Source organism: Coprinopsis cinerea, assembly GCF_000182895.1.
Source record: "Coprinopsis cinerea okayama7#130 chromosome 8 map unlocalized cont3.8, whole genome shotgun sequence".
NCBI classification, from domain to species: domain Eukaryota; kingdom Fungi; phylum Basidiomycota; class Agaricomycetes; order Agaricales; family Psathyrellaceae; genus Coprinopsis; species Coprinopsis cinerea.
The window spans coordinates 1,671,678-1,695,098 of NW_003307537.1; the positions used below are offsets into that span (position 1 = coordinate 1,671,678).

The 23,421-nt window shown below is 52.1% G+C and overlaps 10 protein-coding genes and 2 non-coding genes across 12 annotated transcripts; 7 read left to right on the forward strand and 5 right to left on the reverse strand.

Moving 5' to 3' along the window:
- Window positions 1–219: 219 nt before the first annotated feature.
- CC1G_15035 (hypothetical protein) lies at window positions 220–839 on the reverse strand (the record flags this gene model as incomplete). Its single annotated transcript, XM_002910658.1, has 5 exons — window positions 220–258; window positions 302–360; window positions 409–484; window positions 544–756; window positions 804–839. 5 exons carry the CDS (start codon window positions 837–839, stop codon window positions 220–222), a joined length of 423 nt encoding a protein of 140 aa, XP_002910704.1.
- Window positions 840–973: 134 nt separating this feature from the next.
- On the reverse strand, window positions 974–2,394 carry CC1G_15036 (hypothetical protein; the record flags this gene model as incomplete). The annotated part of the gene is made up of 4 exons (XM_002910659.1): window positions 2,305–2,394; window positions 1,714–2,251; window positions 1,236–1,652; window positions 974–1,177 (listed from the first exon to the last, which is right to left on the reverse strand). The coding sequence occupies exons 3-4, from the start codon at window positions 1,539–1,541 to the stop codon at window positions 974–976; spliced, it is 510 nt and encodes a 169-aa protein (XP_002910705.1). The 5' UTR covers window positions 1,542–1,652; window positions 1,714–2,251; window positions 2,305–2,394.
- Window positions 2,395–2,568: 174 nt separating this feature from the next.
- On the forward strand, window positions 2,569–5,966 carry CC1G_04956 (hypothetical protein; the record flags this gene model as incomplete). Its single annotated transcript, XM_001835911.2, has 7 exons — window positions 2,569–2,668; window positions 2,731–2,881; window positions 3,055–3,265; window positions 3,325–3,467; window positions 3,524–3,662; window positions 3,712–5,886; window positions 5,913–5,966. 7 exons carry the CDS (start codon window positions 2,569–2,571, stop codon window positions 5,964–5,966), a joined length of 2,973 nt encoding a protein of 990 aa, XP_001835963.2.
- A 153-nt stretch (window positions 5,967–6,119) lies between these two features.
- Window positions 6,120–8,294, reverse strand: CC1G_04957 (hypothetical protein; the record flags this gene model as incomplete). Its single annotated transcript, XM_001835912.2, has 5 exons — window positions 6,120–6,860; window positions 6,921–7,124; window positions 7,189–7,685; window positions 7,746–7,879; window positions 8,272–8,294. The coding sequence occupies 5 exons, from the start codon at window positions 8,292–8,294 to the stop codon at window positions 6,120–6,122; spliced, it is 1,599 nt and encodes a 532-aa protein (XP_001835964.2).
- Window positions 8,295–8,432: 138 nt separating this feature from the next.
- On the forward strand, window positions 8,433–11,493 carry CC1G_04958 (hypothetical protein; the record flags this gene model as incomplete). Its single annotated transcript, XM_001835913.1, has 4 exons — window positions 8,433–8,705; window positions 8,759–8,901; window positions 8,961–9,099; window positions 9,157–11,493. The coding sequence occupies 4 exons, from the start codon at window positions 8,433–8,435 to the stop codon at window positions 11,491–11,493; spliced, it is 2,892 nt and encodes a 963-aa protein (XP_001835965.1).
- A 372-nt stretch (window positions 11,494–11,865) lies between these two features.
- CC1G_04959 (hypothetical protein) lies at window positions 11,866–12,715 on the forward strand (the record flags this gene model as incomplete). Its single annotated transcript, XM_001835914.1, has 2 exons — window positions 11,866–11,972; window positions 12,025–12,715. The coding sequence occupies 2 exons, from the start codon at window positions 11,866–11,868 to the stop codon at window positions 12,713–12,715; spliced, it is 798 nt and encodes a 265-aa protein (XP_001835966.1).
- Window positions 12,716–13,504: 789 nt separating this feature from the next.
- On the forward strand, window positions 13,505–15,094 carry CC1G_04960 (2-nitropropane dioxygenase; the record flags this gene model as incomplete). The annotated part of the gene is made up of 9 exons (XM_001835915.2): window positions 13,505–13,548; window positions 13,634–13,660; window positions 13,722–13,771; window positions 13,834–14,028; window positions 14,102–14,178; window positions 14,238–14,286; window positions 14,336–14,379; window positions 14,434–14,532; window positions 14,589–15,094. 9 exons carry the CDS (start codon window positions 13,505–13,507, stop codon window positions 15,003–15,005), a joined length of 1,002 nt encoding a protein of 333 aa, XP_001835967.2. The 3' UTR covers window positions 15,006–15,094.
- Window positions 14,598–16,314, reverse strand: CC1G_04961 (hypothetical protein). The gene is made up of 3 exons (XM_001835916.2): window positions 15,927–16,314; window positions 15,522–15,869; window positions 14,598–15,469 (listed from the first exon to the last, which is right to left on the reverse strand). Exons 1-3 carry the CDS (start codon window positions 16,222–16,224, stop codon window positions 15,369–15,371), a joined length of 747 nt encoding a protein of 248 aa, XP_001835968.1. The 5' UTR covers window positions 16,225–16,314; the 3' UTR covers window positions 14,598–15,368.
- Window positions 16,315–16,334: 20 nt separating this feature from the next.
- On the forward strand, window positions 16,335–16,406 carry CC1G_20170. The gene has a single exon. It is a non-coding gene; the product is annotated as a tRNA-Glu (tRNA).
- Window positions 16,407–16,491: 85 nt separating this feature from the next.
- On the forward strand, window positions 16,492–16,563 carry CC1G_20171. Its single transcript has one exon. It is a non-coding gene; the product is annotated as a tRNA-Glu (tRNA).
- A 1,160-nt stretch (window positions 16,564–17,723) lies between these two features.
- On the forward strand, window positions 17,724–20,038 carry CC1G_04962 (hypothetical protein; the record flags this gene model as incomplete). The annotated part of the gene is made up of 4 exons (XM_001835917.2): window positions 17,724–19,200; window positions 19,259–19,549; window positions 19,604–19,669; window positions 19,724–20,038. 4 exons carry the CDS (start codon window positions 17,724–17,726, stop codon window positions 19,798–19,800), a joined length of 1,911 nt encoding a protein of 636 aa, XP_001835969.1. The 3' UTR covers window positions 19,801–20,038.
- Window positions 19,848–22,917, reverse strand: CC1G_04963 (hypothetical protein; the record flags this gene model as incomplete). Its single annotated transcript, XM_001835918.1, has 4 exons — window positions 19,848–22,166; window positions 22,218–22,356; window positions 22,410–22,552; window positions 22,615–22,917. The coding sequence occupies 4 exons, from the start codon at window positions 22,915–22,917 to the stop codon at window positions 19,848–19,850; spliced, it is 2,904 nt and encodes a 967-aa protein (XP_001835970.1).
- Between the last annotated feature and the right edge of the window lie 504 nt (window positions 22,918–23,421).

Here is a 23,421-nt window from a genome sequence, read left to right on the forward strand (position 1 = left end):
CGGCCCTTTGGGACCTGTTCCTCCAGCCATGTCCACAGCTGACCAGCTAAAACAGGATCTTCGGTCTCGGGGCGTGGTCTTCCCGCTCTTCCCCAGGGTATGATATACTAATGCACTTCAATGTCGAGTCACAAGAATAGACGCGGAAAGCCTACCTTCCCATTCAAGCTCCCAGCTTCAGGCGCAAGTCCCGCCCAAAGCTGCGTTAGGCAGCCCCACTCAGGGGGATAGATATACAGCAAGTATTTCTGGGTTCGCCTATAAATAACCAGGTTAGAGGAGACGTTCATTACACACTCACAGAGAATGTATTTCTCCAATAGTCCTGAATACCCCGGGTTAAAGACGTCGCAAAGTTTCCTGTTTCCCGTTGAGCAAATACATCCGACTAAGGAAAGTACGACATACCCGGATTCACGGCCAGAGAAATAACGCCCTTCTCGGCATACCGTCGAGCAAGCTCGTTCGAAAATAGGACCATAGCCTACAGAAAAGCGTAAATTTAGAACATGTAGTCTGAGAGCTTAATGCAGTGTGACGTACCGCTTTGCTCTGGGCATAAAAGTGGTCAAGGTCTGTATATTTCCGTCTTCCAGGACCATCCTTCAGGCTACTGAAGTCTATCGGTGGGCTTCCAGCAAAGTGATGCGCGGATGATGTCAAGTTCACGATCCGGACATGGTCTTTAGTGTCGGATAGCCTGGCTGTCTGAAGGAGGTGGGGTAGGAGGAGCTTGGTGAAGTAAAACGGGCCTAGCTTTAATTCAGTATAATGATCTGGTGACCACTAATTCGCTTGCTGACCGAGTACGTTCGTATGAAAAGCCATGTCGTAGCCATTTGTGACTGCCTCAATTGACAGATTTAATGTCCCTCTTTTGTATTCGTTAGGATACAGTTTCAAGGACCGGGCAGATCGAGACTAACGCATTATTAAACAGAACATCAAGCCGTGCTTCTTTCCTAATGTTCCGTCAGGGCCCAATTCGTTGGTCATAGGGTAGCCCATACCGATTGAATTCGGAGGCAGCAGCCTCGACAGATCCCAGGTCTGCGAGGTCTACCTTCAAGAAGTGTGCCTTGTGACCTGTTTCATCGAATAATTCTTCAATAAAGGCCAGCGACTTCTCCTCGTTCCGGGCAGCAATGTAAACTCGAGCTCGGTGCTTCAATAAGGCCTTGTAAAGGGAGATCATCCGTAAGATGTAGCTATCGAGAGGAGGTGAGGGCACTTACTCGGACAGTATCCGCACCCAGGCCTGAGTTACCCCCAGTAACAATATAGACCTTTCCTGAAAGATCGGGGATATCCTTCACAGTCCAAGCTGGCCGGCCCAAGAACCAAGCTTCCTTAAAGAAAGCTATAACGTTGCGAAAACTCGAGAAAAATCGCGCCCAGTTTGCCATGAGCCTCGGTGTAAGGTATGCATAGGAGGTGAAAAGAAGTGAAGGGGGCTTGATAAACCGATATTGCGACACTTCCGCCCACCATCCAAACATACCCAAGTAGACGTCGCACGTCACAAGAGTCGTAAAGCCCATGGATCCTTTTGCTTGAAAGCCGATAACATGACATGTTTGTGCCGAGAGTGCATCGTTTTTCGGATAAGAGGTGGACGAGAACCCGGTCGTGCCAGTGGTGAGGTGCTGTTGCTGAGAATCTTGAGGTCAGCCATTTGAGAGATACGTAGATATGAACAAGTAATGTTCCCACCTGAACCGAGAAGAGGCCGAAAAAGACGCGCACTTTGCAAGCGCTTTGGAGGGAGGACACTAGAACGCGAAAGCGCGACTCATTTTGAACGGCGGCGGGTGGATCATAGTCTGAGAATGGAAGGATAGTTCTGGAAAGGTAGATGCAGTAGGCTCAAGCGCTTGGCAGGGGCTAGCAACACTGTCTGACATTAAAGTTTTGAGGTTGCTGCAAAAGGGACATTGGCTGCCAGGGTGTGGTCGTGGGTTAGAAAAAGCCGACGTCTTCTTTTCGAGTCATGGGACTAATTCGAGGCAAGCTTTGTCGACTTTGGGCTTTCATTAGGCGGGTGTAGAAACCTTGTCTGTCGTCTGATAGCCCCGTCCAGCGATTTCGAGTTCTCGAATGGAAACGTAATGTTGGCACCAGATTGGCACAGTTCCGTCGCAGGCGACGTGTCCAGTCGTGGTATCAACATTCCTACATAGAGTCTCTGGCGTATTGGGAGGAGCGCCGCGACTCTTGAAACACAACGAAGGGATTCCAGCATTCGACGGGGCTGTTCTCCGAGGGTTTCAGCGCGATCCTAGCAATGTAAGGCACAGCGCACACCCAACGGTAATACAGGGACCGGTGATTTCTCCTGGTTCCTCGTATTCTGGAGTTTGTCCGTGATTTGGAGCAGCGTAAAGTAGATTCAAGGGGATTACAGTCGATCACAGGAAATGAAGAGCAATTGGAGGACCCGGAGGCAAACTCCCTTGTCGGTTGATGATGGTTTGATGGTGACTTCCCACGCCTTCCACCGAGCGCTTCCCGCGAACTTGGCCGCGCCGCTGCGACTCCCCGCCTTGAATCATTTCCGCACTTACCACCATGATCCACCGCGAGAACCTTCAAGCTGCTACCTACACCCAGCTCAACGACAAAAGCAGATTCTGGAATATACGACGCAATGTGACACTGCCCATGGCCTGTAAGCAGAAGGGAGGTTCATGTTGGAGAATGTTCCTCATCCTCCTTGTCTTTCCTGGATAGTGACAAATTGGGCGACGCCAATACCTCACGGCGAACGGTGGGACTTTGAAACGCGCTATGGAGCATTAATTGAAGTCCCTCGATACTTGAAGCGAACAAGTGGAGTTTCCAAGGACCAGGTGAATACATTCCACCTGCTGTTGTACAGACGGTATGCTCATGATCTCATTCTACAGATACCTATGTACCAACCCACGTCCTGTGACGAAAGAGGCCTGGAACTACCCTTTATAACGGCCACTCCCCCCGCCACTCTCGAGTGTGCTAACCCAACATGGCTTCCGACGCAGGTTGCTTATCTTTCCTGCGAAGAAAATATTCCAGCCAGGGACGCGACGTCGATCACAAAGCCAAAGGCCGTTCCCTTTCAGAACGCAACGAAGACGACCGAGGGGCTGTCCCATCGACGGGAGAATATGTCATAGAGGCCTCCAAACAGACAATCGACATTTTAAGGGAAGCCTCAGATTTCCTTCCCTTCCCCGGCGCAAAGCAAGTGCTTGACGTTGCTCTGCTCCTAATGACGACCTACGATGTGAGTTAGATATGCTATTGGTGGCGGTGAATAGCTATTAACACGCGATATTGATCCAGGACGTTACTGCTCTTGAGGAGCAGGTCAGAAGCCTAAACAATCGCATAGGCTACCTGATGGTGCTCATGGTGCACGGTATTAGTGGGAAGGACGAGAAAGACATCTCAGTCCCAGTTCGTCAAGATATCGATAGCCTTGGACGGTTCGTGGCCACAACTCCCTGTCGTCGAGATATCCTACTCACTCCGAGCGCTCCAGTGACCTCCAAATTATTCAACAGGATCTAGCGAAGATTACAGCTCAGAACAAACTACTCCTCATATTCTTCAAAAACGCCAACAAATCAAAGGTCGACGACTGTGTCGAACGGCTTAACGATGCGTTGCAGTCGTTCCAGGTAAGTCGTCCAGCATTCTCCTCGGTCTTCCCATTAACCAAACCAACAGATGAGTCGCACCATCGATACGGGCAATCTCCTCTCACAAATTCAAAGTAAACTTGGTAACATCCAGAAAGGAGTTGGAAACATTGAACAGAAGGTGGACGAAATACACGCCTGGATGGTACAGGAGAAAGGGCCTAGTTCCGACACGTCTACTCTTGTCCTGGAGGAAATGCCTGTCCTGCCCAAGATTTTTGGTCGCGAAGAGATCATCGACCGGGTTGCGCAAAGGCTAGTAGAGTCGAGGCCGAGAGTTGGTATCCTCGGCGCTGGTGGGATGGGCAAGACCATGGTCGCGGTTTCAGTTCTTGACCATCCGCAAGTGCAAACGATATACCAGCCATCCTATCGGTACTGGGTGCCTTGCGTCGGTGCAACCACCCTCCTTACCTTCCTTCAAATTCTCTGCAAGGCACTGCATGTTGCCTCCGACTGCAGTTCTCCCCTTAAAGACATCATCGACACCTTGAAAGCTTCGCCACATCGCCGCTTAATCCTTCTCGACAATTTGGAAACAGTGATGCAGCTACCGGATATCGTGTCAGAAGGCGGGAGGTTATCTGCTGAACGCATTCTCAACCAGCTCGCCAATATTCCCCACGTCTCTCTTCTCGTTACTGCCCGGACAAACTCTCTTCCATCCGATGTCATCTCCTGGGACATCGTCGCCCTGGGTGGCGTGGGCCTGGACGCCGCTCGAGCAATCTTCACCAACATACACCCTCCTTCAGCCGGGCAGTCCAAACTGGACGACTTGCTGAAGGCCCTAGGGTACATGCCTTACGCCATCACCCTGATGGCGAAGCAGGCGTCCAAGTCGGGGGCGACCCCGAAGCAGTTACTCTCCTCTTGGAAGAGGAGTGGCGCGAAGTCGCTCACGAAGGACTTGCGAGAACGGATGACACGCTCGATCGAATTCTCCGTCAAGAGCGCGACGGTGGAGGACGACCCTGACGCACGGAAGCTCCTGTCCATCCTCGCCAGGCTTCCGTCTGGTACTACCAGGGAGCATTTGGAAAACTGGTGGGGTAAGGATGTGGACAACCTTCTCAATGGCATCGCGGCACTTAACGACACGGCCCTCATTATCCAGCGACAGCGTCGCGTTACTACGTCCCCCATTCTGCAAGTCCTTCCCGTGGTTCAGTCGTACCTCCACGAGCACCCTCCCTACAACGCACCTTCGACCCTCCAATCTGTCCTCGAGGCGTGTTGTCTCTTCGTTCTCCACCACAAGCCCGTTCCAGGTGACAAATCTTTCAAAGAGGATTTGAAGGAGCTTGACGTTGAGAAGAACAACATCCTATCCATCTTTTTGTCCACCACTACCGAACGGCTGAGATCCCTTTCCATGCTCGACAAACAGTCTTGGGTCCTCGACGCCATGCTTGCTTTCGCGTGGTATCAGTACTGGAGCAAGAGGAGTACAGAGCTACTCGTCCATCTACTCGCCAATGTCGCCAACGAGGGCACCACTGAAGACGCCCCAATACTCCGGCGGGTCGATGAAGCACGCCACTGTCTTGGTCGGATGAACTACCAACTCGGCTGCTTCCAAGACGCTTCCACAGAGCTTGAGAAGGCTTGCTTCACCTTCCGCAAACTGGATACCACGGAAGACCGCGTCCGAGCGGGAGAGGCCACTCTCTCCCTTGTCGACGTTCAAATGGTTCGAGGCCGACCGGGCCATGAAATCCAAGGACTCGTCGAGGCCGCCCAACAGGATGTAGGAGAGGATGTCAAAGGCAACGCCTTGGTGTTTCTCAGGAGAGGACTTTACAGTCGCCGGAACAAAGACCCGGAGAAGGGCCTAGAATATGCTGCACGCGCCAAAACCCTCCTCTCGCAACTGGACCATAAACCCGCTCGCGAAATCTCAGACTGCTTGCTTCTTATTAGCCAGTGCCACGGGACCCTGCGCTCCAATCCAGATTGGTTAAACGCCTGTCTTGAATCACTCGAGTTTTCGAGGTCGATTGGGCTTGCTTCCTGGATATGTGCGGATTTGCATCTTCTTTCGGGCTGTTATATCTGGATGGGGCGGTATGATGAAGGGATTGGGACGCTGAAGCAGGCGTTGGAGATGTATGATGAAGTTGGGGACCCGCAGGGCATTGCGGCTGTGCTGCGAATGACAGGGTATGCGTATGCGAAGATGGGGGATTTGGTTGGAGCTAGGGTTGCGTATGAGAGTGCGAAGAAGAGGTATTTGGAATTGGAGGAGGCAGAAAAGACGAGGAATGGGATGGCGCATTGTGAATATAACCTTCGTGTTCTGAATGGCGATGTATTTGGGGAGGATCAGTTACAGACGCCGCCGTTGTAGATGAACAGATATATTCTGTGGTATCACTATTGGCGTTTATCATATACGGGTAGATGAGTATCTGAGTTTTGAGAGCCACGACTTGATCATAGCGCAACACCACCCGCAAAGCACCTCCACATCCTGCTGACAACCCTCAGTTTGTCTTCCCTTGCTATTGAGGGGTCTGCGAGGTCGTTCAGGTCTTCTAGGAATGCCCCTCGGAGGTCGAGTCGTGTTGAAGACGCAGAGAGTCGCAGTCCGATTGTCCCAACTGATCGTCCAAGTGGTCGCTGCGAAGATCCAGGTAATGGAGAATACACAGGCAGCGAGTTCCCGTACACACGTAACCGGGCGAGAGACAGGAGGATGAGACCCGTGGAGAGGGGAGAGGGATGATGCTGAACCTCGTCTTTCGGGGTGCCGCCACGGATTAATAGCCTCTCCACTCTCCTCAGGTCAGCCCATGCTTGTCGCAGGGAGACCTTTCCAATCAGGACAGTTTGAGACTTCCCAGTTGTACCCGCAGAAGTCTTGTTCCCGAAGATGGCTTTCGAAAGTTCCCCTATCACACCCTGTCCCGCCCATTTCTCCACTGAGATCTCTTGCGTCCGCAGTCCGAGGAGGCTAAGAAGAGTACATACTCCTGCAGTGACTGTCTTAGTCCCCGACCATGCCCTCTTCGCGAGGTTCCTTCCAAGGGCCCAGGTCATTCGGGTGAGGGTAAGGCCGGTTTGGGACACGATGTAAAGGGTGATGAGTGCGGGGGCGACGCCGACAAAGGCAAAGGTGAGTTGCTGTGACTTGAGGAGATGGTCGATACCGGTGAGGGCTTGGTCAATATCGACCTGTGGCAATCATGGATCAAGACTTCCGTCAGGCTGTACGGGGTTCGGCGTGAAACGAACCTTGGCTTTCTGCACTTGGATAAGGATGCCTCGGACGAGTGTACCAGCCAATGCACTCTTCAAAGGACTTCTGATGTCGTTTTCGTAGAGCTCCATCAAAGGTGTGAGGTCTCCTTGGTTGACCTGAACTCGGAGAAGCTCCAGTTGAGTGTCGTTGTAGTGGAGGACATCTTTAGCGAGGGAGAGGGCCATCCTTTCAAGGGACTGTCATTTGAAAGTCAGGTTAATATAAGCCCAAAGTTGATAGAAGTATATCAAACAAACGAACCTCGATATCAGCCAATACCCCTTGCCTCCGCACGAGGCCTTCGCGCATATCCTCACTGGCTCGAATGGTGTTCCAGACGTCTTTCAGAGGTTCAAGAACCCATCCCTGCACAAGTCCTTTAAGAGCCTCTCGCCCCTCCTTCAGCCATTCCCGAACCAGGTGTCGCTGGTTGTAGCCGTATCGGGCCAGCGAATAGGAAGAATACAGGAGAACAGTGTTGAGGAATATCTTTGGCCACAGCTGCGCAAGGGCTGATGGTCGACGGTGGGTGGAGATCACCTTCTGTTCGGATTGCGTTGAGATTTGTCCCGATTTGATACCAGCGACGGTCGGATAGAATGGCTGCAAAGCCAGTAGCCCAAGTTGTTCAGCGCGTTCGTCGCGAATACGTTCGAGAGAGGACAGGTGGAACGCGCATTCTTGTCGAGCTAATTTCAGTGGGCTGCGTAATTTCCTTAAGCTTTCTTCATCTATGTTGGCTAGTCGACTTGGTAGGCCTGCAACATATAGAACACTCAGTTCTTTAGTTGCGAAAACAAATGAGGGATTCCACATACTTTGGAGGATGTATAAAAGGAGGGCCGAGTCGGAACTAGCGGTATCAGCCCACCAAAGTGCCTCTTGCTCAGCTTCTAGAGCTGACTCTAGTTGTTTTTCCAGAGCCTTGACGTGTTCAGGAGGTCCATAGGCGCTTGTAAACTCGGTCATCGAAGGCAGAAGAGAAACGCAACCGGGGTTGGAAACGCGTGACGTCAAAAATCACGTTCTCTGTACTGCCACTGATGTTTCCCGCGCCTCTGTAACAGGCGCTCGTTCATGCACAGGACACATGTTGTGTGTCGCCACCATGAGTCACTTCACCCTTTGCACCCCTGGGATGCGGTCATCTCGGACGGAAGGCAATCTGAAACAAAAAACGACAAACGGTTGTGCCGTTGGGCGCTTGCCACCATGGGCACGGTACTCTTAGAAAAATGCATGTCGAACAGCGACTTCGTCAGGAACGCTTTCCCATTGGTATTTTGACGATGGAAAACGATTGGAAAGTACGTGAACTATCAAATCCACAGGAGAGTGGCTCACCTTCTCTCAGGAACGCCAGGCATCCGACTCTAAGCGCTCATATCGGCAAATTTGACGTTTCGATGAAGCACCTCAGCGTCAAAGGGACGGCCTCGTGCTTTGGGTCACATTTGAACTATATAATGGCGCCTTAGGGGCGGTATCCCTACTGTCCACCCGTTATGGCACCCGCTGAAGACGCCTCAGACTTTGGATGCTGCGGTTTTTTCTCGACTAGGCGGTTCAAGAAGCTCCCCTCGCCAGCGCGCATTGCCGAGGATGAGAAAGGGAAGGCTCGGGAGGAGCAGGATGGGGTGGTGCCCTCAACGGAAGAGTACATTCTTCACACGACGAGAATGACGATTGAGGTCCTTCAGCAAGCTGCGGATTTCCTGCCCTTCCCTGGTGCAAGGCAGGCTCTGGACCTCGGTCTTCTTCTTTTAACGACCTACGAAGTAAGTGAGCGATGCTGGGAACTGTGCATGCATCTCACTATATCATGGATTAGGACGTTAACTCACTGTATGGTCAAGCAGGGGGTCTGAATGACCGAATTGCACAACTGATGCTTCTGATGGTTGATGGTATCGCCGGACAAGACGAACAAGACGTCTCACCTCGAGTCCGTCAAGACATCGAAAACTTGGTGCAGTAGGTATCATGCATGTCAATGTCGGATAGAAACGGCCTCCAAATTATTGGCTTTGCAGGGATTTCCGGATCATTCAAGAAAACCTGGCAAGAATAACGGCACAGAACAAGCTACTACTTGTCTTCTTTAAAGAGGCGAACAAATCCAAGATTGACGAGTGCGCGGGACGCCTCGACGAAGTACTGCAAACCTTTCAGGTGAGTAACCGCCCTGGGCAACTGCATTTACCGGTTCGCTGATTCCTGTCGCTTTAGCTAATGAGGACCATCGACGCTAGTAGCATGCTCACCCAGATCCAGGCCAAACTCAAGTCGCTTCACGAAGACGTCAAGCAGACTCGGCGAATGGTCAAGGACATACACACATGGATGAACCCCAAGATAGCCCATGGCGGTGACGGCAACCTCGGTCTCGAAGCGATGCCAACGCTGCCCCGGCTTTTTGGGCGCGACAAGATCATCGCTGGCATTGCATCTGACCTAGCCTCCCAACGCCAACCTCGGATTGCCGTCGTTGGCCCCGGAGGCATGGGCAAGACAGCTGTCTCCATTGCCGTCATGCAAGACCCACAAGTCGAGGCAGTGTATCGCGAACAAAATCGCTTCTGGGTCCCTTGTGTAGGCGCTACGTCCCTTTTCACGTTCCTACAAATCCTCCGCAAGGCCTTGCGTATCACTCTCGACACCGGGTCCCTTCTCAAAGATATCATCGACACCCTGAAGGCAACCCCGGAACCGCGACTTCTACTTCTTGACAATTTGGAAACAGTAATGCGTTTACCGGAAGATGTTTCGGAAGGTGGAAGGTTCTCTGCCGAGATTGTTCTTAACCAACTCTCCGCCCTGCCCCATGTCGCCATTTTAGTCACCATTCGGTCAAACAACCTCCCATCCGATACAATCTCCTGGAACCTAGTGCCTCTCGAAGGACTGGCCCGGGAAGACGCCAAGGCAATCTACACCAGCATCTGTCCTACAGCATCCAAGCACCTCGCTGTACTGGATCTCTTAGTGGAGGCTCTTGGCTACATGCCATACGCCGTTACTCTGCTCGCCAAACAAGCCGCCAAATCATTCATGACGCCCGACAAACTTCTCGAAGCCTGGAGGAAGAACGGTGCCAAATCCCTCACCGGGGAACTTCGAGACAAGATCAACAATTCAATCGAGTTCTCAATTAACAGTCGGACCGTTCAAGATGACCCAGATGCACAGAAATTACTCTCGATCATCGGGAAGCTTCCGTCTGGAACCACCTTTGACCACTTGGAGGATTGGTGGGGAAAAGACATCGAGAACCTCCCTGGTGCAATTGCGACGTTGAGCGATACTGCGTTGATCACCGTCCGAAACCAGGATACTGACACCCCTACATTTCATGTCCTCCCAGTCGTCCAATCATACCTTCGTACACACGAATCCTACAACTCTCTAAACTCTCGTCGCCTTGCGCTCAAAGCTTGCTGTCGATTCGTCCTCGATCACCGCTCAAGACCGGGAGACAGGAACTACAAGGCACATCTGCAGGAATTGGACATTGAGAAGAACAACATCCTCTCCATTCTCCTTGGAACGACGATCGAGACAGTGTCTTCAACCGGAGAAGAAAGCGATTTACCCCTAGTACTCGATGCCATCATCGCTTTCGGCTGGTATCAACTATGGACAAAGCGGAATCCGGAGCTCCTGGCACACATGCTGGCGAACATAGCGAGCGAAGAAACTGCCACTGAACCAACCATTCTTCGCCGTGTCGCCAAAGGACGCTACTGCCTTGGGCGGATGAAGCTGTTGCTCGGCGCGTGCAGCGACGCTTCTTCCCACATAGAGAAGGCTCGTTCAATTTCTCAGCGTTTGGGCTCTCCGGTTGACCTCGTTGAAGCGGGAAAGGCAGCTCTACTCCTCGCTCACGTCTGGAGGCTGGAGGGTCGGGGCCATGAGCAAGTACGGGATATCATCCGTGCAGGGGAGCAGGATGTAGGCGAGGATGCGAGGGGAAAGGCCTTGGTCCTCCACCACCTGGGAACATACCATTTGTGGATTAAGGAACAGGAGGTTGGGTTGGACTATGCGATCCGGGCGAAGGCGGCGTTCGACAAGTTGGAGAGGAAACCCGCTATCGAAGTCTTCAACTGCCTCATGCTCATCTCGCGATCTTATGGTTCGCTACACTCCGATCCCGAATGGCTCGACGCTTGTACGGAAGCTCTCAGATACGCCAAATCGATTGGTCTACCCACATGGATCGCTCGGGCTTTGCAAGACCTCGCCGGCTGCTACATTTGGAAAGCGAGGTACGATGATGCCATTGAGACATTAAAGGAGGCTGTGGGGATGTTCGAGAAAGTGGGGAAGCCTGATTCGTTGGCGCATGTTATGATGTTGAGTGGTTATGTGTATATGAAGATGGGTGATTTGGTCGGTGCGAGGTGCGCGTATGAAGTGGCGGGGAAGAGGTTGGAGGAAATGGAGCAGACAAAGGCCACGAAGGCTCGGTTGGAGCAATGTAAAAATAATGTAAAGGTACTCAGTAGAGAGGTGTTCGATGAGGCGGAGTTCAAGGTGCCATCGCTTTTACCGAAGCGTGGATGAGCTCTTACTTCCGTCACTGAATAAATGGGATGCAAATTCGCAAATACAAGTTGTAGGTAGTGGTTCCATCGGACATGGGTAGCTGTGGATCTTTTGTCCGGCACCCATTCGCTCTTTGTGCGAGTCGCCTGGCCCAGTGTCGGTTGATTTTCTCAAACAAGCGCCCGCTTCCATCATATTTCGACATTTACTGTGTGCACTCGTCCTGTTAATTTGAATCTGGATGCTTGCCGACTGTAGCAGAGGCTCTTGAACTGCACGTCATCGACAGAATATAAATAGGACCTGACTCATTCCGTTGCGTATTTGTCGGAGCATTCTGACGTCGACTTCCAGCACCTACGACTTGACCAAGCTCTCTGTTGAGACACTATGCAGCAGGATATTCTCAGTGTACTCGACCAAGAAAAGATCACGCTCTTCGATCTGGACTCCGAGGCTCCTGGAAAGGCGTTCTCGCCTTCAACCTGGAAGGTTCGGTGCGTAGTCGCAGCCTGCCTGCTCGTCGACCCGTCTAATTTGTCGAGCCAGCTATTCACTCAACTTCAATAAAATTCCTTTCGTAACACGCTGGTTGGACTTCGTGGAGGTTCAACCACTTTGTCTCGCCATTGGTGCGAAGCCGACGAGGAAGAGGCCAGATGGGAGTGACATGTATACTCTCCCCGTTATCTACGATCCGACAACTAAGAAAGCGGTCTCAGAATCGCTCGCTATCGTGGAATATCTGGACCGCCAATACCCCCAGTCGCCTCGAGTTATTCCGGACATCACTCAAGGCCTCGTTCGAGCCTTTGTCCACGCGTTCAGCAAGGAGATCATGATCTTGTACCAGTTCGGCGTCCTTCTTCAGCTGGAGATCGTTAAGCCAGGCAGCAAGGAGTACTATAGGAGGGATCGGGAGGCGTTGCTCGAGGCTTCTTTGGAGGATGTTGTTCCGAAGGGAGAGAAGAGAAAGGTCGAGTGGGCGAAAGTCAAGCAAGCGTTCGACACTTTCTCAAGTTGGTTTGGCGATGAAGGCGAGTTTGTGCCTGGCGGGAGGAGGAAGTGGGTCATGGGAGATTCGCCCTCGTTCCCGGACTTCGTTTTTGCGGCGCACCTTCAATGGATCAGGAAGGTCTTGGGAGAGGAGAGTGGGGAGTGGAAGGATATCATGCGTTGGAATCAGGGGAGATGGGCTCATTTGTTAGAGCAATGTCGCATTTATGAAGGGAGTTGTTAGATGTTCGAAAGTTCCGAGCACGCTCTATTCTCTCAACAGAGTCATTTCGCCTACACTTGCACCGCGCCTGATGAATGGGACAGGCTCTTCTAGGCGCCTGATGGGCGCTTACAGAGATCAACCCTCGTGACCATGTTCAAATATCCTGGCCATTAAGCGCAGTGCAATGAGATGTCCTTGTTAAACTGCTGGCTCGCAGGGTGCTTATGAAGGAATGATTACCCCGTAAGCCTTTGCTGCACGATGGTTTTGGGATGCATAGAACCGGGACTTTCAGTTTCGGAGACGCGGTATGGGTGGGGTTGCCATGCTCGAGACTGATGGACTTGCCTATCTCATCTTCACTGAGAATTTCTATAGATGTTACGCTTCTCTTTTATCGAGACAGTAGTGTGTCGAGACGCATGGTGTCCGCGCCGAGGTCAGCGCGTAATCCGGGGTCTTCAGGGGCTAAGTTTCCCGTCGGGGATATGAAAATCACGCTCAAGTTGTTTGATCATGCCCCGTTGACCGGTTAAGCATCTCCCTTGAGTGCGATGGCATGCTTGCCTTTATATTTCCCTCCGCCATTGCGACTCGCCCCCTTTTCACATTTCCCTCCTTGACTCTTCGAGTGCCCACCACACAGGGTGAGTTTTCTGCTTTGAACAGCTCCCGGAGCATGGTCTATGTGACGAATACTGACCCGAGATGTCCGTATGCAACTTTATAGGTCGACATACCTACACCACATCAAAAACTCGCCTTTCAGCTCAGCCAAGGACCTTCTCAACTTCACGACCTACAAGGATGTCGCTCGTCACCCCTGTAACGGAGCTTCTCGGGATCCGAGTGTGAGTTGAACAACCGGTTTTCATCCTGGCGGTCTTTGCGGCCAGTGGTCCGTTCGACGACATTGACTGACAACTCGGTTTTGAGTCCCGTTGTTCAAGGTGGAATGCAATGGTACGTGAATTCGACATGGACGAACCCATAAATCCGACGTATGCAACTTGAATGTAACCAGGGTCGGAGTGCCGAAGCTCGTCGCAGCTGTTTCAGAAGCTGGTGGTCTCGGTACGTTCAGCGCAGTCTGCCACCACTTCATCACGCTATAAACACGTTGAACTGCTACTTAGGTGTCCTGACTGCCCTCACCCAACCTTCCCCTGAGGCTCTCCGAGTTGCCATCCGCGAAACCAAGAAGCTCACCTCGAAGCCTTTCGGCGTCAACATTACCCTGCTTCCCAGTATCACCCCTCCGGACTACCCTGGATATGCTCGTGCCGCTGTTGAGGAGGGCGTTAGGATCTTTGAGACTGCTGGAAACAATCGTACGTCGCTCGTTTCCTAGGCCCGAGCCCCGCCCCAGAGCAGTGCAACTGACCGGTCGGCCACTTTCAATAGCCGGTCCTTTGATCAAGTACTTCAAGGAGAACAACTGCATCGTCATTCACAAATGCACAGCTATCCGACATGCCAAGGTCCGTGAGCGTGTACTGTCATTGCTTGGATTACTTGCTGAACTATTCGTCGCTTCTAGAGTGCTGAGCGCCACGGCGTTGACATCCTGAGCATCGACGGCTTCGAATGTGCGTTCTTTTAGCCGTATCCGTTATCCTGTACTGAACTGTCCTGTAGGTGCCGGTCACCCTGGAGAGGATGATATCGGTGGTCTGGTCCTGGTGAGTCTACCATTTCCCGCATACACGCGAACGATATATTGATCCAAGTAATAGCTCGCCCGAGCAGCACGGGAATTGAAGGTCCCCTTCCTCGCTTCAGGAGGTATTGCAGATGCACGAGGCTTCGCCGCTGCTTTGACTCTCGGTGCTGCTGTAAGTACCACGTATCGTCGCCACTTCAATCACATCTAACAATCCGGCTCTTACAGGGTGTCAACTTGGGAACCCGATTCATGTGCACAGTTGAGAGCCCTATCCACCAAAACATCAAGGAGAAGATCGTCGCATCCACTGAACGCGACACCGTCCACATCTTCCGCACTCTCCACAACACCGCTCGCGTCTTCAAGAACAAGATCTCCATGGAGGTCGTCAAGATTGAGAAGCAAGGCAACGCTAAATTCGAGGATATCAAAGACCTCGTTTCGGGAGAGCGAGGACGCAAGGTCTACGAGTTGGGTGATCCCGATTATGGTATTTGGACTGCCGGTATTGTTATGGGATTGATCGACGATATCCCTACGTGCAAGGATCTGGTGGAGAGGCTGGAGAGGGAGACGGTCGAGATTTTGCAGAGCACTGCCAAGTTGGCTGGATTGGAAGTTAGACAGAAGGCTAAGTTGTAAGTTATATGAGATGAAGCGATATTGTATATTCCAGGAGATACCTGTCTTATTGCTTTCGGAACTAGTCCAAGGGCCCTATACATTAACCTTATCATTGGTTGACTTGCAACCCTTTACACGAGCATCAGCACCAAGGCCATCGTCGCATATCTTTGAGGATCAATCAATGACGATATCATCGGGCGAAGTGGTCCTTTTGGCTAGCGATTCCTGTTTCGAAGAGGCTCATCGAGGGTCGAAGAGAATGGGGGCAACGTCCCAGCCCCTAAGCAGAGCAAAAGAAGGTTGCGCCTCGCCGCCCTGCTGGACGCTTTCTGAGGTGTGGACCAAAGTGTGCATGGCCGAATGGTGAATATTTGGGCATCAACCCAGTAGATCGTCGAGAAACGCTTCCATTTCAGCTTTCTCGTCTTTAGGCTTGGTGGCTTCTGCAGTCGGCAACTCTGGCGCCTGCTCGACTTTCGCTGTGCGGGCCTATTAGTGCGCAGCCTCAAGGGCCAGTGCGAGGGACTTTACCTGCTTGCTTTTCTCGGGCAGACTTGAAAACTGGTTTCGCCTTCAGCTTTTCAGATTTGGCTTTGAACCGTGCCTTTAAATCCCACTGGGCTTCAGCAGCCTCTTTCTCCCTAGTCATTTCATCCAACTCGGCATCCCATTCGATCTGCTGCACTTTTCCTTTGCGGTCCGCCGTCACCCGGTTTGTCGGTTTAGACGAGATGTGTGCTAAGGAGGCGTCAACCTCATCTTCGTTGACGGCGTCTTTCCCTTTCTCCAGCGGAGCGAGAGAAGTAGGCGATGGAGAGGAGATCCGCTGTTTCTCGAGGAAAGTTGAGAGGTCGACCTCAGGCTCGACAATTGGTTCGCCTGCCCACATCCTCGACTTAGCATCCCGTGACATTCGAAAGGTCAGAAACGACATACCATCCGAGTCCAACTCAGGTTCTTCCTCTTTATACCGATCCACATTCGTACCTAGCTGTCTCCTCGAGTACTTGGCCAGTCGTTCAGCCTTTTCTTCCTCGTCCTCCTCTTCATCCGGTCCTTCGCCTTCAAGGAGCAGCCGCTGGGTGAAGTGGGCAGGTCGTCCACCACCTCGATGTCCTCGACCACGAGCGCGTAGATATTTGCCCAATCCACCGCGGTTGGATCGCGGCCGTGAGCCGCCGCCGCGCCCTCGACTCGGAGGTCCAGTCGAGGGGGCTGAACTGGGAGGGTCCATAAGATGAAGTTGGAAGATCTAATCAAAGCTGTGAGCGCCGTACACATCAGTGAACGATAATAAGAGCGGGTGGGTGCATCGAGGTTCTCCGCTATCACCTGTAATCATAATCCGATATGGTGTAACGGCTAACATTACCGCCTTTCACGCGGTAGCTCGGGGTTCGATTCCCCGTGTCGGAACTTTTTGTCTGGTGTTTTCCAGTTTCTTTAACACCCAAACCTCCTTCAGACCTCCCCTGAAGGTCTCTCCGATGTCTCCATTCAATCCGATATGGTGTAACGGCTAACATTACCGCCTTTCACGCGGTAGCTCGGGGTTCGATTCCCCGTGTCGGAATTGCAGGACAATTTTTGGTGTAGTTTTGTCCTTGTTCTTCAGAAGTATAGCTGACATTCAGTCGGACCCATCGAAGAGGTGATTGGAGAATCTGGACTGTTCTATCCCAGATGTCGCTCGTAAAAGGCAGGACTAAGTATATCGGGTTTCTATTTTCCCAAGCCAGCCTCGAGGCAACCTGGAGTGCCAACTTCTTTCTTAGCTAAACTTGAGCTCGAGAATCGTTCTGTCACCCCCTTGCGGCGTTTCCCAAGGTTTCCGTAATCAGTATGGATGCTGTTGCTGAGGTCTGCAAGTTCCTTCGCGGACCTTAGTTATTCAGACATTCGTAGGAATTTACGATTGGATGTGCCACGGGCGCTTAAGCTATCGACCTATGTTGAACACCTGCTCCCCTTGTAGACCTACGACAACGAAGTTTGGTCTTCGAGGATTCGACGGACAAGCGAAGGACACCAGTATTCGTTTCATTTAAACTTTAATTGCTACCTCGCTCCCCTGGAATGCTCCTGACGTCCTTTCCATAGAACATCCTAGCGTTACAGCGGTTTGCATTAGTCTTTGCGCGAGCGATTTCACAGAATCCAATTGATGGCGTGTCGGAAAACTCCGTGGGGCTTCCATCCTGCCAAGTTTTGCCTCGAATACATGGCCAATTTTACGATTTGTTGGTGTGAAAGGGACATTTCGCTGTTTCATACCATTCCATGGAAGCACAAGGAGGATGGTAAGGGTACGACGACGAGGCAAGCAGCTCACAACCAAACCTGAACGACGGTCAAAACGTAGCGTCGAGCGTGACTTGGGCTGCCATACGGAGTTTTCCGACACGCCATCAATTGGATTCTGTGAAATCGCTCGCGCAAAGACTACTTAAGTAATGCAAACCGCTGTAAGATGGTTTTTTCGATATGAAATACATCAGGAACTTGAACCGACACCTACTGAATACGGAAAACACGAGTCACCCAAATCGAGATCGGGCTGCCCTTGCCAATTCTGAATTCTTGATTCGAAGCACTCGAGTCAATACACCTTTCACTGACGGACAATGGGAAAAATCGAATGGACTGAGAATAAGATGAATTGATAAGGAGGGATAATCCCCCTGCTCTTGATCTTTGCGCATATCTCGTTGATTTCAGTGGATGGTGCTCACCATGAGCCGCGAATCATCCCCCGACATTCTCGATATTGTAGGCCCTCCGTTACCCCACGAACACTACTCACCTACCTTCCGTGTTCTACCTTCCTCCTATTCCCCTGTTCCAACGTTTCAAACCCTCAGCGACGATGGAGACTCGGAAAGAGAGAGGGACACAGCGGACGAAACCGACGAGCTCAGCCTGAGTGACGATGACGAACGTCTGGAAAGCGAGGGATTGGTCATGAAGATGGTAACAAATGGTATCGGGAGGGATACGAGTCTCAGTGATGAGAGGGAGCAACCAGGAGGTCAAGGAGGGAAGAAGCAGACTGGAGAAAGCGGAGAGCCCATCTCCCAGTTACCGACAAGCGATGCACGGGAGCCAGAGGCGACGCAACTTCCTTCACCCGTGCTCACAGCAGACATCGAGGAACCCAGCACGACACATTCAGAGAGGGGGTCAGAGTCTGGATGTGGTGTTCCAATTTCATACACACCTCCGGTCGAGACAGAAGACACAGCTCCAATCGTTGGCCGATCGTCCTCTTACGAGTCTACGGTGATACCTCTCGTTCGGAGATTGAGGAGAAAGAGAAACGAGAGCTCGGAAATCGAAGACACTCCGGATGAAATACCAGTAGTTCACAATGAAAGGCGGACAATGACAGAGTCCCACGTAGAACGTGTCGAAGAACCCGCGAAGGAAGATGGGCTCGCCCATGAGGACAGTGTCACGGCGATCGCAGGCGCGGAGAAAGAGGCACAACATATCCAAAATGGCCCTGAGGACGTCATCAGGACGGAGCCTCTTCCTGCCGCCCAGCAAGCAGACCAGCGAGCTCCTGTGGCAAGCACTCCTTTACCTAAGCCCATATTGGAGTCAGCCATCGATGAGGCGTCAACTTTTCCAAGCACACCTTCGGACCCGCCAAAGAGAAAACGAGGTCGCCCTCTCGGATCCAAGAATAAAATTCGCTTTGGGCTTCCAATCAATAAGCCAAGTGCCCCTAGAGATGGACAAGGAGGTCGAGGTCGCGGTCGAGGGAGAGGAGGGGGCGGAAGCGGGCGTGGTACAGCAAATCCTGATCAGGCCCACGCTTCAGTGGCCGACTTCCCCGGGATTTCGCGCACCGTTCGACCCAGGCGTTGCCCCACATACATTTCACCCAGTCCACCTCCTCCTCAGCATGACAGTCAAGCAGGCGTCGCTCTTCCATCCGTATTTCAGCCAAAGAAGGTCACGTTCTCACTCCCTCGGTTGAACCTGGAGGATCCGGCCTTGCAATTCTTCGAAGAAAACGAGCTTCCGGAGTATGCACCTTTGAAGGTCCCGAATGAAGACGATGACAATATGTACGCAGATGACGAAGGAGAACATCTCAACCCAGTCACCGAGGCCCATACGGCGGCGCATCCGGATAACCGGCGCTCTTTAGCGCCCGAGCCCGAGCTGACACTATCTGAACGGAAGCGCAAGGCTGGTGAACAAGGTGAGATTCACGTTTCTCGATAACATTTTAGAGCGTTTAACTGTCCACGTAATGTCAGTTGCTATACCCCGTCCTACGAAACGGCCTCGCCGACGATCAAGCTCAGGCGAAGTAGAAGTCGTGTACGACTCACGAGATCAAGCAAGAGCTGCATCCCCCAATGACGCAGAGTGCGATAAGGTTGACGAATGGGATCTGATCCCATTTAATGAGTATGTGCTGGATGAAGACGACTTATTGGACACTCCGGTCACGAACGCATCTGCTGGTAAGGGGCCTGTGCAAGATATTCCAATGGACAATCCAATGGACGACCGCGACATGAAAATCCACGAACTTGAGAACCAAAGTAAGTTGTCGTGGGTCCTCTTGCACTCTACGGTCCAATTTACTACTCTTCCAGTCCTTTACGAACAAGAACTCCGTTTAACGGACAAGCTTGCCGCAGCACACGAAGTTCTTGCTCTTGGTAAGGACCATCGCAAATATTTGCGCATTTCCTCGGGACTGAACATACATCCAGTTAGAATGAACTTACGCCTTCACTCCAAGAACGCCGAAGAAAGGAAACGGCGCGCAAAGAAACACATCATGTCTTGAGATAGACTATTGGTCCGTACGATGTAGTATATTTAAAAAGGCCGTTGCTACTCTACCTGCGGCATCTCCAGCAGACTTTCGTCGTATTCTTCCGCACTCAGTACCTGCAAGCTATACTCCGAGTGCTTTAGCCAGCGTCCCCCTTCCTCGGTCCTTTCCAGTTCTCTGAACTTCCTTGTCGCGACCTCGTACGCCAGCTTGGCACCCAAAATGTCCCCCATCTTTGCGTAAGCGTACCCACTCAAAGCCAATACAATTGCCAAGCGCAGCGGAGACCCCACTTGTTCACAGAGCACCGATGCTTCCTTCAAGGTACGTACGGCGTCTTCATAGTTTCCGAGCCAAATATGACAACCCGCCAAACACTGGAGGGCCGCTGCGATCGTCGCAGGTAGACCAGCCCATTTCGCCAACTCGACGAATTCGATGCTTGCGTCCAGCCAGCGGTCTGTGTGGAGACTGGCGTGGCACTTGGTTACGATGAACACACAGTGACACAGCTCCAATCCAGGCGCGGGTTTGAGTTGGTCAAGCAATGCCCTCGCCCTCGCCGCGTATTCCAGCCCTTCCAGCGGCTGACCGATCCATAGGTGGTAGTCACCTAAACGCTGAAGAACCATCGCTTTTCCTTTGAGATCGTCGCCTACTTCCCCTTCGGCATCATGCACCAAGGTTCGAACCAGGTCGGGGTGTTGATTCAGCCGCATCTGGACGTCGGCCAGAAGAAGCGTTGAGTCTCCAGCGCGAACGAGGTCCTGTGGGGTGCCGAGTTTTCGGAAGGTCGCCCGAGCCTTCTCAAGGTCCGCACAGGCATCTTGGTATCGTGAGATAGCCCAGTTCATTCGTCCAAGGCAGTACCGCGCTTCAGCCACTTGGCGAAGAATCGGGATTTCCGAAGCACACTCCTCGTTGATGACCTTCTCGAATAAATGCGATAGCAATTCGAGGCTAGTCTTGGTCCGTAGTTGATACCACCCAAACGCTACCATCGCCTTCAAGACAAGCTCGACGTCGTCACACATTTCCAATCGACGGAGTTTCTCCATCGTCGCGTCGAGAAAAATCACCAGTATGTTGGTCTTTTCAATGTCGAGTTCTTCGAGGTGGGTCTTGAAATGCCTGTCTCCGGGGAAGGAAGCATGGTCCAAAACGAATCGACAGCACGCTTCCAGAACGAATCTTTGGTCTTCAACGGTATTGTACTGAGGATGTTCGTGGAGGTAGGACTGGACAACAGGAAGGACGTAAAGGGTCGGTGACTGATCGTCGTGGTGTCGTATGGTAACCAGAGCCGTGTCATTGAGCGTCGCGACTGCACTGGAAAGGCTGTCGATGTCCTTTCCCCACCATTGTTCCAGATGGCGCCGGGTTGTTCCAGAAGGGAGTTTTCCAAGGATTGAGAGCAACCTTTGCGCATCCGGGTCGTCCTTGAGAACGGGAGACTCTATCGAGAACTCGAGGGAACGGTTCATCTTGTCCCGCAAGTCCTTCGTCAAAGCTTTGGCACCTCTTCGTTTCCACGCTTGAAGAAGGTCTCCTGGGTCCATCACAGACTTTACAGCCTGTTTGGCCAGGAGGGTCACCGCGTAGGGCATATAACCCAATGCCTCCAATAACTCGTCCAGGCCCGGTTTGGCAGTCGCCGACGGACAAATGTTGGTGAAAATGGCTCTGGCATCTTCGCGAGCGACACCCTCGAGATGGATGAGGTCCCATGAAATAACGTCGGAGGGAAGGGTATTGGATCGGATGGTGACCACTAGGGAGATGTGGGGGATGGCTGCAAGCTGGTTCAGAACGATCTCTCCGGACAGCTTTCCACCCTCCGAGATAATCTCAGGGAGCTGCATAACTGTCTCCAGATTGTCCAGCAGAACAAGGCGGGGTTCTGGCGTCGACTTGAGAGCGTCGAGGATATCCTTGAGCGGGGAACTGGTGTCGAGTGAAATGCGAAGCGACTTCTTGAGGATTAGAACGAAAGTGAGAAGAGACGTGGCGCCGATGCATGGAACCCAGAACCGATGGCACTCTTTGTAAATGGCATGGATTCGTGGATCTAGCATTGCCGCTACAGCCACGGACGTTTTCCCCATCCCGCCGGCTCCCACAACTCCAATTCGAGGTTTCGGCTGCATCAAACGTTCGACTACCTCGGCGATGACCCGCTGGCGCCCAAATAACCGAGGCAGAATGGGCATCTCCTCCAGCGACAGAGCGTATTGCCCATTATGAGCGTCCTTGCTTTTCAGCATCCAAGCGTGCATTTCGTCAACCTTATTCTCGATATTGCCAACACCCTTCTGGATCCCTCCCAGCTTTCGTTGAATTTGTGAAAGCATATGGGCCGCATCCAGTGTCCTGCTCATCTAGCGGAAAACGTTAGATGGACGTCAGAAAAGAGCAAGGGATATGCATACATTGAAGGACTGCAGTGCATCATTGAGTCTTTCGATGCAAGAGTCGAGCTTGGACCTATTGACGTCCTTGAAGAAGACTAACAACAGTCGGTTCTGGGCGGTGATCTTGGCTATCTCCTGCTGGATAACTTGTAGATCCCTGAAATCCTCATTTAGCGCTACCTTCCAGGCACAGCAAAGACCTCGACGAACACTCCGAGTTTCTCGATGTCCCGGAGAAGCTGCGCGGGGATATCATGCACAGTCTTGTCCGCAAGTCCGTACACCATGACCAACATCAATTCACCGATGCGGTTGTTGAGTCCTTTGACTTGCTCATCGAGAGCGGAAACGTCCTGTTGGAGAGAAATGGAGATAAGAATTGGGACGGGTGTAAAATGGATGTTAGATTCCTCACCTCATAGGTAGTCATAAGCAAAAGCCCAATCTCTAGGACTTGCTTGGCGCCAGGCACGGGCAATAGCTCAGAGAATTGTCGAAGGATGTCGATCGTCTGTTTTGTGGTGTCGAATGCATATTCGCTGGCGGATGATTGTGTCGTTCCCGAGGTACTCTTGGTCTTCTGCTTATCCTTGGGTCGGAGAGAACACGAAAATCGATCAGTGCGACTCGAGCTCGAGTCCACGGATTTGCGACGGAAAAACGACAGACATCCAACCTGTCGTTCGGGCGGGTTGGGGCTAAGAAGGTGGGATGCCATGTCGCTCAATGCAGACCGAGGGGAACGGGTCTATTTATCTCGACATTGCAGTTTGTGAGAAGTCAAGAAGCCCTCGACAGCATATTATACCCGCCACCCACAGCAACCTGCATCTGTCGACTTTGTTGCACCCAAAACCAGACCAAACCTAGGATTGTAGGCGCCAGCCTTCAGACAGATTGATGTGATGGTTGGAGGTAGTGTGGATTGACAAGTCTAAGTAAGGTGTTGCTTTCCTTTGACCTTTGACCTGTCTCCGTCGGACGTGTTCTACGTCCGAACCCAACTCGCGCACACAACCAACTCAAAAGACTTTTTGTTGCTGTCCACATGTGCATATCAGGTCCGCGGGTTCTTCTTGAATAGAGTCGAGACTGTCGAGTCAATGTACACGTTATGCCTGCCGTCACAGTCATTTCTATGCCGGTAAGCGTCGATTCGCTGGACAGTCGCGAGTTGATTGCAGGAAAGCATCGAGACAAGGTGGTGGTCGAAGACAACGGG

Excerpts from the sequence above, each read along its gene's own strand:
- CC1G_04961 (XM_001835916.2), bottom strand. The coding sequence starts at position 16,224 with ATGGACCCTCCCAGTTCAGCCCCCTCGACTGGACCTCCGAGTCGAGGG. Across the intron at positions 15,870-15,926 it reads ACCTGAGTTGGACTCGGATG|GCGAACCAATTGTCGAGCCT; the intron begins GTATGTCGTTTC and ends GGATGTGGGCAG. Across the intron at positions 15,470-15,521 it reads TGCCCGAGAAAAGCAAGCAG|CGAAAGTCGAGCAGGCGCCA; the intron begins GTAAAGTCCCTC and ends AGGCCCGCACAG.